Source organism: Azolla caroliniana, unplaced genomic scaffold, assembly GCF_043228905.1.
Source record: "Azolla caroliniana isolate FFs.n. ecotype wild unplaced genomic scaffold, voAzoCaro1.0.p SCAF_2, whole genome shotgun sequence".
NCBI classification, from domain to species: Eukaryota; Viridiplantae; Streptophyta; class Polypodiopsida; order Salviniales; family Salviniaceae; genus Azolla; species Azolla caroliniana.
This window is the reverse complement of record NW_028230437.1, coordinates 6,688,558-6,700,948: the sequence shown is the minus strand read 5'-3', so window position 1 is coordinate 6,700,948 and position 12,391 is coordinate 6,688,558. Positions and strand designations below refer to the sequence as shown.

General features: G+C 46.2%; 1 protein-coding gene across 1 annotated transcript; it reads left to right on the top strand.

Annotated features, from left to right (window-relative positions):
- The first annotated feature begins 5,667 nt into the window (after positions 1-5,667).
- LOC147867246 (peroxidase A2-like) lies at positions 5,668-6,885 on the top strand. Its single transcript, XM_087315037.1, has 2 exons — positions 5,668-5,951; positions 6,050-6,885. Exons 1-2 carry the CDS (start codon positions 5,697-5,699, stop codon positions 6,830-6,832), a joined length of 1,038 nt encoding a protein of 345 aa, XP_087171163.1. The 5' UTR covers positions 5,668-5,696; the 3' UTR covers positions 6,833-6,885.
- The last annotated feature ends 5,506 nt before the right edge of the window (positions 6,886-12,391 follow it).

Below are 12,391 nucleotides of genomic sequence, written 5' to 3'. Positions count from 1 at the left end.
CATGTACCGGCTCACCACTCCGACTGCATATCCTATGTCCGGTCGGGTACACACCATTGCGTACATCAAGCTTCCGACGGCAGAGGCATATGGCACTTTCATCATGTCCTCCTTCTCAGCCTTTGTCTAGGGACTTTGCTTGCTGGACAGCTTGCAGTTTGTCGGGAGGGTCGATCCGACCGGTCTTGCTTCCGACATGTTGAACCGTTTAAGCACCTTTGTCACGTACTTTTCCTGTGACAGCCACAACTGCTTCTTGCTCCGGTCCCGGATGATGTGCATCCCTAGTATTTGTCTCGCCGGACCCAGGTCCTTCATTGAGAAGGTTCGGTGAAGAGCCTTCTTCAGCATCCGTATCTTGACCTGGTCTTGTCCGACGATCAACATGTCGTCCACGTACAGGAGGAGTATTAGAAAGTCTCCTCCTTCGAACTTCTTCACAAACACGCAGTGGTCGGACTGCGTTTTGAGGTACCCTTCGTCGGTCATGAAGGAGTCGAACTTCCGGTACCATTGCCGGGGAGCCTGCTTCAGTCCGTAAAGGCTCTTCTTCAACCGGCATACCAGGTGCTCCTTCCCTTTCTTCTCGAATCCTTCCGGTTGCTGCATGTAGATTTCTTCTTCGAGGTCACCGTGAAGGAATGCCGTCTTCACGTCCATCTGTTCTACCTCGAGGTCCATGCTTGCCGCTATGCTCAGCACCGTCCGGATGGAGGTCATCTTCACTACCGGGGCAAATATCTCGTCGAAGTCGACGCCCTTCTTTTGCTGAAACCCCTTCACCACGATCCTGGCTTTGTATCTCGGGGGGTTTCCGGCATCTCCCGGTTTCAGCTTGAACACCCACTTGTTCCGAAGTGCCCGCTTTCCTTTCGGCAACTCCACAAGTTCATATGTGTGGTTCTCATGCAGGGAATCCATCTCGTCCTGCATGGCACTCAACCACCTGCGGCTCTGGGTGTCATGCTTTGCTTCTTCAAAGCTCTCCGGCTCCCCCTCGTCGGTTAGCAACAGGTGCTCTGGTTCCGGAAATCTCCGGGGGGGCCTTCTCTCTCTTAGAGGATATCTCCGTTCCGGAGCTTCGGTAACCGGTTCTTCCGATTCTTCTTCATCCGAATCTATTTCGGGATCGGGGCCGGTTCCGGTATCATTTTCATCTTCTTCGGCCGGTTCTGTTTCTTCACCGTCTTCGGCCGGATCCTCGAGTGCTAACCGGTCCCTTGCCGGTCGGGACTGCTCCTCGTAGAGTTGATCCTCACCGGTCGACTTGGAGCTCTTCATCTTCTTCTCCGACTCCCAGTCGGCGAGTGTCTTGTTCTCCATGAAGATGATATCACGACTCCGGAATATCTTCTTGTCGACCGGGTCCCATACTCGGTAGCCGAACTCGTCATCGCCGTAACCGAGGAATATGCATGGCCGGGTCTTTGGATCTAGCTTTCCTCTCCGGTCCTTTGCCACATGCACGTATGCGAGACACCCGAACACCTTCAGATGCCGGTAGGATACTTCCCTACCGGTCCACACTCTCTGCGGCGTGTCTCCGTCCAAAGGTACTGAGGGTGATCTGTTTATCACGTATGTCGCCGTCGACATCGCCTCAGCCCAAAACCCCTTGGGTAATTCCGCATGCGCCAGCATACTCCGGACCCTCTCCATTATGGTCCGATTCATCCTCTCGGCCAGCCCGTTCAGTTCCGGCGTCTTCGGCACAGTAAACTCGAGCCGGATTCCCTTCGAGCGACAGTACTCCTGGAACTGTCCCCGGTATTCCCCTCCGTTATCCGCTCGTATCACTTTCAGCTTCTTGCCGGATTCTCTTTCCACTCTCGCGTGGAGTTCTTTGAAGACGGACAACACTTGGTCCTTTGTCTTCATCGGTGCCGTCCACAGTCTTCGGCTATGATCATCTATGAATGTTACGAAGTACTGGGCTCCGCCATGTGACTTCGTTTCTACCTGACACACATCGGTGTGCACCAACTCCAATGGTGCGCTACGTCTCGTCGGTGGCCTTGAGTGGAAGGAGGTTCGGTTCTGCTTACCGGCCAGGCAATCGGTGCACTTCTCCAGGTGCACATGCTTCACTGGAATAAGGTTGTCTTCTGCAAGCCTCTTCATCCCCTTCTCACTCATGTGGCACAGTCTTTTGTGCCACAGCTCACCGGCAGTGTCGGCTGCCACATTCAGCTCTTCCGGACATAACCGGGCATTCATCAGGTACAGTGTGTTGATCTTCCGGGCCCGAGCCACTATCAGGCTCCCTTTGCTGAACTTCATTACTCCGTTCCGGATGCTACCTGTGTAGCCTTCATCGTCTAGCCTCCCGGCCGAAATCAGGTTCAATCGAACCTCCGGAACGTGTCGGACATCCTTCAGCAGCATTTTACATCCGGTCGAGGTTGTCAACCACACGTCTCCTATGCCGGCGATCCGGCACGTACCTTCATTTCCCATCCGAACACAGCCATGCTCACCCGCTGTGTAGGATGAGAAGTATCTTCTTTCCGGGGTCAGGTGGAACGACGCTCCGGAATCGACCACCCAGGTCGTCTCATCGCCGGCAATGTTTAGCTCACCTTCTTCGGTGATGAGCATGATTTCTTCCTCACTTGCCGCGAGTGCCGTCGTTCCTTTCCTGTCCTGCCCTCGCGGATCCGAACCATTCCGGTCCCGGCTCCCCGGTAAGCACCGTTCCATTCCGAAGACTTCTTCGAATCGGTGTCGTCGGCTCCGTTGTCTTTTCGGTAATGCCGACAATTCTTTCGGAAGTGCCCCGGCTTCCCACAGTGGAAGCATGTGGGTCTTCCTCTTGACTGCGACCGGGTCCCCGACTTCTCCCGTCTTTGCGGACTCCGGTTCCGTTGTCTTCCCCGATCCGATTCGGTAAACAACATCTTCGGATCGGAGGCCGGTTCTTTATCTCTCCGATGCGCTTCTTCGTTCAAAATACTTGTCTTTACCGTTTGTAGGGACAAGTTATCTTCGGTGCAGGAGGTGTTGAGAGTCACCACCAAGTTCTCCCAGCTTTCCGGCAATGTACACATCAGAATGATGGCTTGCATTGCATCCTCCAGCGGGAACTTGATCGCCGCAAGCTGGTTCACGAATCCCATGAACGTGCTTACGTGTTCCACCATACTCTCGCCGTCCCGGTACTTGAGGTTCACTATCTTCCTCATCAGGGAGGTCCGGTTCAACGCATTCTTCCTCTCGTAGAGGCCCGACAGCTTCCGCCACATCTCATATGCATTGGTGTCGTTCGCCACATGTTGTAGAACGCTCACGTCTACGTATTGCCGAATGGTTGCTACGGCTTTCCGGTTCAGAAGCCTCCATTCCGACTCAAGTACCCCCTTCGGTATTTCCGACCTGTCGATCGGTTCGTACAGGTCCCGAACAATTAGAAGATCCTCCATCTTGATCTTCCAGTCGGCGTAATTCTGCGCATTCAGCACCATCATCCCCGGCTGCCCGCTGCCGCCGCCTTCCATTTTCTGCAGCAGTCGCTCTGATACCAGTTTGTAGAGAAATCGACGCTCCGATTAACCTTCACCACTCGGCCACAACCGAGTAAGCACGAATCAATGCAGCAGAAAATAGGAACCACAGAGAAAGAACACGAATACACAGGGATTAACGTGGAAAACCCTAGACGGGAAAAACCACGGGAGTACAAGACTCCAAACCAAAACTATGCACAGAGAAATATACAATGGCGAGCTGCAAGGCGACGACCTTGAGCTCGTTGTCCTCGCCACAGGCGGCGGAAATACACAGAGGCGTCGACCTCCTCCTCTCTCACGCTCTATCTCTCTCACGGCTGCTCTCTCTTCACTCCTCTTGAGTGGAAAAACAGAAAAATGAGTAGCAACTACAAAACTGTTTGCCCTAAGTCATATTTATACACATATGACTTTGGGGCTATTTACAACTATAGCCTCAAGGGCCCTTGGCAAACATATTCACAGATATGTCCCTGCATTCGGATCTCGCTCCGGGTACATTCGTCATCCGGCTCCGAAGCCGGGGTCTTCATCATCCGGTTCCGAAACCGAAACCGGGCTTGTCGGCATTCATCTCCGATATCCGACCATCCCATCCGAAGGGACCGTAATCCCAACACAAGTTACATGGAAAATTAAGGGTAGCACAAATAAGTGATAACAAAAAGACATAGTGTAATTGGTAGCAGCTTATAGGATTGAATGGTTAGGGGTTCAAGATTTAGCGAAACAATGGCCACCAATAGACAAATAACAGTAATGTGAATGGATGGACATGGAGATAAGCATTTTGTTCACACTCGATGCTCAACACATAAGTGAGTGTTTGTTGGGGCATGGCCTACTTTTTTATTAGGACTCCTATTATCATAGCTTGGGGTTCAAGATTTAGCAAAACAATGGCCACCAATGGACAAATAACAGTAATGTGAATGGATGGACATGGAGATAAGCATTTTGTTCACACTCAATCCTCAATGCATAAGTGAGTGTTTGTTGGGGCATTGCCTACTTTTTTATTAGGACTCCTATTATCATAGTCTTTCTTAGTGGCACAAGCAAGACTATGATAATAGGAATGGTTATGAAGAAGCATACATTAAATTGATATGATGTGCATACATATCATTATCGACTTCCATGTAATGGGACAAAATTTCCTCTTACATATATTTCAGGTGTGTATGGTCTCCAAGTGGAGGTAGGCCATAGGGACATGTTCAAGCTTTCCAACAAAATTACGATCTAATGTAGTTTGAACGGTTCATAACTGTTATAACAATATTTTGTGCACTTTGTAGATTGGGGCTTCTGCAATGTTTACTTTATGCAATTTCCTTTATTGCACTTGCGAAGGAAACTTCCTCTTTGTCATTTTTATTAAGCAAATAGTTGACTACAGATAATGTATACCAAATTCCAAGGGTTTAAAATAAATATAAATATAACTTGAATTGAGTCTATGCAACCCCACAAAAGTTGCGTTATAGGCCCATAATGATATAAATAGGGAAATCGATGTTGATCATGGGGATAAAGGTAATGATGTTGGTTTGAACGAGCACTTGTGAAGAGAAAATCATGCACTAACACAAACACTAACATATTTTAAAAGTCTCTACAATACCCTAGCACGTGATGACACTAACCGTAACACTAACATATTTTTAAAATCTCTAGAATACCCTAGCATATTATGGCACGCCCTCGTATATACATACATGAACTTTAATCTACCCAAACAAGCGTGCACGAATACTAACCCTAAAAATAGATGCAACATACTCGTGCCCCGGCATAGGGAAAGGGGTATGTAAAAGAAGCCAAAAGGAGAAGATGGACAGGAGAACAGATTGCAAGCTGGCAAGCTGGTCAACCCGTCGAGGGCTAATGTATAAGTAGCGATTACCTTTAAATATGTTAGTACAAGAGAAACGCCCACATTATAATCATCAAAGTACTTTATAACCATTCGGACTAGTTGACTTAAGAGTTCATGAATCATGCCTTTGCATTTTCGGTACTAACAGCTACTTTTAGGATAGTACAAAAGAAAGACCCAAAAAAAAAGAGGGTGATGCTAGACGTACACTTGTGAGCTACCATAAAAGCTGCAGATATGGTCATGAACCAGAAACCATTGATTTCCTACACATACACATACATATACAGAAGTTAATAGATCTGATCATGACGAGATTTAGCACTCTCTCTATTCATATTACTCTGCTTCTGGCCATCATTATTAGCTCCTCCATGGTGGCTTCTATGGCTGCCACTGGAGGCCACCATGGGCCTCCACGAGCCCTCTCCCCGAGATTCTACGAGCGATCATGTCCGTCCGTTTTCAGGATTGTGAGGCATCGCGTCAGATCAGCGGTTCGGAGCGACCCAACCATGGCCGCCGCGTTGCTCCGTCTACACTTCCACGACTGCTTCGTACATGTAACCCGGAATTCATCGACGCATTCTCGTATCCATTAGCATCGAATGTGTCTAAGTGTTGTTGTTGTTGTTGTTGTGGTGTTTGATCCGTCATGCAGGGATGTGATGCTTCGGTCTTGTTGGACGACACCGCCACGAGCAAGGGCGAGAAGAATGCGGCGCCCAACCGGAACTCCCTCGACGGATTCCAGGTCGTGGATGCCATCAAATCGCGGCTCGAAGACGCATGCCCTGGCGTCGTTTCGTGCGCCGACATCCTCGCCATCGTGGCACGAGACGCTGTTGTCCAAGTCCAGGGCCCCTCGTGGGACGTGAAATTGGGCCGGCGTGATAGCCTCCGCGCTAACACCTCAGCCGCCAACACCATGCTCCCTGGAGCCTTTGAATCGTTGGCCACCATCATCGCCAAGTTCGCAGCCGTCGGCCTCTCGGAGGACGACGTCGCTTCCTTGTCCGGCGCTCACACCATCGGCCGAGCTCGTTGCTCATTTGTCGCCCCACGCCTCTACAACTTCAACGGAACCGGACTACCCGACCCCACCCTCTCCACTTCTTACTCGGACCTATTACGGGCGTTTTGCGGGCCCCCGTCCACCGCGTTGACCTCGGAAGCCCCTGCCAACCTCGACGTTACCACCCCCGATGTGTTCGACAACAAATACTTCAAGAACCTCAAGTTCTCCAAAGGACTTCTCGCCTCCGACCAAGAGTTGCTGTCAACGCCTGGCGCTGCCACCATCCGATTGGTCAATGCTTTTGCTAGTAACCAAAAGGCCTTCTTTGCCGCGTTTGCGAGATCTATGGTCAAAATGGGTGACATTAGCCCTCTTTTAGCTCCCAACGGCCAAATCCGAAGGAATTGCCGTTTTGTCAATGCTTAAAGTTCGACAATCGCATTGGATGCAGCTTCAAAGTATTTATAATCACACTTTGTGACACTCAAGATAGTTCATATTTGTACCATAATGAATCTCAAAATAAGTTTGAGTAAATCCTAGTGACATTAATAATGAACCCTTGTAATATCTGTATGATGTTATTATGATAAATATATCATCATGAACACTATACTTGTGGTGATTAAACATTTTACTCAAAAGACACAATGTTTTTCGTTGGTTCCAAAATTCTTGGCATTATTAATCTTCTAAAAACTTATGGGAGTTTAGGAACTTTATTAATTAAGAGAATGGGAATAATAAAATTTGGTCTTTCCTTTCAAAACACAAAATTTCCAATCTTCTTCTCTCTTTACATGTTCGCAATGTGGTCCAACCGAAGGTAGAAAATATTTGTTATAAAACACATCGGGGATGGAGACGTCAAGGTTGGCAAGGACTCTCGACGTGGACGCGGTGGACGGGGGACCACAGATTGCACGTAGTACCTCCAAGTAAGAAGTAGATAAAGTGGGGTCGGGTTCGCCGGTGCCGCTGAAGTTGTAGAGACGTTGGGCGACCAATGAGCAACAAGCTCGGCCGAGGGTGTGAGCTCCTGATAAGGAAGCGACGTCCTGCTCCGATAGGCCAACCACTGCGAACTTGGCGATGATCGCAGCCCAGGATTCGGAGGGTCCAGGGAGCATGGTGTTGGCGTCCGAGGTGCTAGCGGAAAGGCTATCGCCAGCTGGCGCCCCAGTTTTACATCCCATGTGGGGCCCTCGACTTGCACGACGGCATCACGCGCCGCGATGGCAAGGATGTCGGCGCACGAGACGACACCAGGGCACGTGCTTTCCAGCTGCGATTTGATGGCATCCACGACCTCGAATCCGCAGAGGGAGTTACGATTGGGCCGAGCATTCTTCTCGCCCGTGGCCGTGGCGGTGTCGTCCAACAAGACCGAAGCATCACATCCCTGCATGAGGGCCAAACACCACAACAACACTTAAGACAACCATGAGAGTACGAGACCAATGATCAAATATGACCCACACATGTGTGCGCGCATTGAAAAGAGCATGTCGCAAAGAGCATGTCCTTCATCTCCACTAACATTGAAAATGTACTTGTAATTAATCTCCCTAAAACAAGATGATCTATGTCCTCCTCACCTCAACAAGAAAATCTGCTTCGATCCCCCACCATCTTCACTCAACCTTATCACAAAACATAATTCTGCTTTGGTCGATCCGCATCAACTATCTCGCCGCTTACCACCAAAGTCCTGTAAAAATAACAACAAAAAGAGTCTCCTCATCCCCTCATGATCGTCTTCGGCCCTCACACCATCACCACTCATCCTCTCGTCATGATACTTATGCTTCAAACCCCATCGCCATCATACCTCAACCTATGAGAACCATAACATCTTCTTAACTCAGCCCACATCTGCAACATCTCGCTAACCCTCTTTCCATGTCGCCGATTACCGGGCAAATCCTGTACTAACAGTAAAAAAATGAGTGTAAAAAATTCCTCACCTTCTCATAATAATCTGCTTCATCCCCCACACCAACATCACTCCTCCTACTCACAAAAACAAAAAACCAACTTCTTCATATCCACATCCACCATCTCGCTATCTCCGATTATCTCAGTATTTTTGCCAACTCCCGCTAAAATCCTGTACTGACAGCCAAAAATTAATTCAAAAAATTTCCTACTTCATCAAAATACTCTGCGCCACACCTTGTACATTCCAAGAGCCTTCCTACATTCCGCAACCACCTCGTCCATGTTAACTCATGTTGTTTGTAGTAAGAATGGTCTCGGTAGCGGGAACAACCACCGAGGTGGTACGTAATTCCACCTGACCTTAGCGCATGCATCTAACATTATAGGAATAGCTTACCAAACTCGGCGAATTCTCCGTCTTTTCCGAATAATTGTGTTTCCGGAACCCTTATAACTATCATAATCACCTTTAACTATATGTACTAATAAGTTCCAAAAAGTCTTTACCTGATACACAACGTGAGTGTTTTCATCATTGTATAACTTGGAACACCTAGCTTTCCAAAGAACCCATAAAGCCAATGAGGAGACAATCTGCCAAACATAACTCCTCGAGAAGAACTTAATTCCCTCCAAGAAACTTGAAGTAGAATATACTTGAAAACTTCTTACATGTAAAGACAAGGAAGAATGATGATAAGGATAAAAAGCTCTTTGTTGATCCAACATTCCCCAAAAGACTGCACCCCATGTGAAAATAGCCGATCTATACTTACGACCTAGAAGCCTAAGAATTTGACACCAAAAGGTTTTTGATGCAATGTCGCAGACGCATACCCACACATAACACATGACCGATTACTCACCGATCCCCTTAGCAAATCACCTACTGGCAATGCATAAAGAATCATCAACCACCGAATATGCAATATCTTATTCATGCATTTAATTGACCAAAACTGTTTCCAAAACATCACCATATGAGAAGATGAGACATTACCTTCCACCCAATACTTTTTTCCAGGAAGTATCGAGTCAATCTGATTCAACGTAAAATTCCTCCCAAATGCCACTGAATATGTGAAGAAAGGGAGGACCTTAGTCAAAGAGTCAGACATGAACAGTTTCCAACCATAATCCGATCCCACTGCAGATTGTCAATTGGCCTAGAGTGTAACACCCAAATATGAGGTGAGAAATGAGCAATTAGTGGACTAGGATCGATATATTGTTTTTTATCTAATCTAGCAATTACTCGCATTGGCAGCTGCTTCGTAGCTAACATGATTGGAGACTCCACATCCACTAGTATCAACTTACCATTGTCCATAACTTCATAAAAATCGAGGCTGCCATTTTGATGATATAATCGAGCTCCTATGAGTATATTGAGTGTCGAGAACATACTGTACCAACTCAGAAAATGATTGAATTGCAACATTGGCACTATGATGTTATGCATTGTGGTCAATTGCGATAACATGATCTTAGCCCCTCTTAAGTTAGATAACCTATTGCTTTGATCCTGCGTTGAAGACTGTAGAAACTTTATCCAATCCACAATTGTACAAGTTGGACCATTGTCCATTGCAGCCCACGATAACCTAGGGTGTAAACCCAAAACACATGTAGCTTCATCAGTAAATAAAGGATTCCATATCAATGGTTGATGCATAAATTAATGATAGCTTCTCGGTGGCAAGAAAGCAAGTGCTTGCTGAAGACTTTCCCAACCATGAAAAATTCCATTAATGAACCGTAACGATCCAACATTTGACTTAGGTAGCTGAAAATCTGCATTAAAAAACCATCTAAGTCTATCATTCCATTGACCACCTACCGATGGCTTGACCTTATGTAAATGTTGAATCCATAGCTTTTCCCATAGCTCCTCTCTTGGCAATAAAATCCTAACAACATGTTTAGTAAGTAAACTTTGCATAAATGGATCAATCAAACCTAAACCTCCTTTTTGTTTAGATTGTATCAGAATAGACCAAGCTACCTTTGCTACAAAATTGCCTGAACTATTGTTCCCCCAAATAAAATTACGTACTAAACGTTGAACTTTCAACATTATTGACCTAGAAAACAACCATGTAGGCTATATACCAAATCGAGGACAAAAGCACCAAATTAGCTACAACTACACGTCCAACTAAGGATAATTTTTCCTTATTCCAATATACTAGTTTCTTCCTTAATCTTAACAATAACGACGCAATCATATCTTCTATCTTTAATCCCACACCCACTCGACAACCTAGATACCTAATAGACCGACCTTGAGGTATCCACGTGAATCCTAAGGAAGGTACATTAACTGGCACATCTCCCAAAGCGACCCAAAAACCTGATGATTTATCCCAATTTATCAATGCACCCGATGCATGTGAGAAATCATCCACGACCTTTTGCACCTCTAACAAATTACAATGTGAGGCCTAAACATATAAAGTTGTATCATCAGCGAATTCGCAATCCACACCAGCATTTGCCACTAGTAGTGCTAAACCTTTAATATTTACGTATTGAGAATTTAAATGTACGGAAAATGCTTTAGATACTAGCAAAAACAGGAAAGGAGCAAGTGGACATCCCTACCATACTGGTCTTGAAATAGAAAACCGCCTACCAATATCTCCTACAAATAACAGAGAGTTATATGCATTACGATATAATGCTAATACTCCGCATATCCATCTGCTTGGAAAGCCCATCTTGAATAGTGTTCCCTCCACAAAATCCAAGTCCACTCTGTCATAAGCTTTTTCAAAATCAAGAAATAACATCGCCAGATCTTGCTTTTGCAATTTAGCAAATGTCATCATGTCCCAAAAAAGAATAATATTATAAAAAATACTTCGCTCTTGCTAAAAACTAGTCTGTATCATGAATCAACTCCGAAAGATAAGGTTGTAACCGTCTAGCTATCGTTTTTGCTAATATCTTATAAATAACATTCAACAAGGTGATTGGTCTCCAATGGTTAAGCTCTTCTAACTGTCCATTTGTTTTAGGAATCATATAGATTAAACGCTCCTTCCACTCTTGTGGCATATTTCCGGAATCTAAAATCTGTTGATAAGCTTTGGTCAGCCCATCACTTATCAAATCCCCATATTGGATATACCATTGAACTCCCAACCCATCCAAACCGAGACAAACATCTTTTGCAAGGGCTTTTACTGCATTCAAAACCTCTTGAGAACTTAATGGTTGCAAAAGACAACCTAAAAGTTGTATAAACACCCTATTATGAATCCTAGACCAGATGATGTCCCTCCAAAAAGGGTTTAGCTTTTAACAACGTCTCATAATAATGAGAGGCTATTTGCCACATCTGATTAGGATCAATGGTATAGGAGCTGCCAGGACATTTTAATCGAGAAATTCTAGCAGATGACTTATGATGATTATGCACTGCAGAGAACAGCTTATTGACCTTATCTCCTGATTCGGCCCATGTGGATGAAATATTGTGATAATTAAAATCAGTTGAAATCTTTTCTAAGTCCAATATCTCATTCCCTACTTGTACCACTCGATGTAGGGTTTTCATGGGCACTTACTTGGTATACTTGACGCCTAGGTTTATGTGGACAATTTACAGCTATATGTCTTGGACCGCCACAATACAGGCAGAGGCGATGCGCTCGACGTCGTTGCTTCTCAGCATCTGATAACGGCCCACGACGTTGTGTTGACTCTATTTCCATCGGAGTTGGGCCATCCCTTGTAATGGGTCTAGAAACTTGTGGAGGCGTTGTGACTACGGAAGCGTAAGTCTGCTCAGGTTGGCGGCGTAACATTTGTTGGCGCTCAGAATGTCGCTCAAATAGGCGATTATCACATCGCACAGCTCGACTAATGGCTTCTGTAAGTGACTGCGGATCATTAGGGAAAGAAGAAGATCTTTGACATCATTTCTCAAACCTTGACGGAATTGATCCATTAAAGCTGCCTCATCCCAAGGGATATCGCATGCCAAGAGACGGAAATCGGCTGCATAAGACGACGCGGGACGATCTCCTTGTCGGAGCC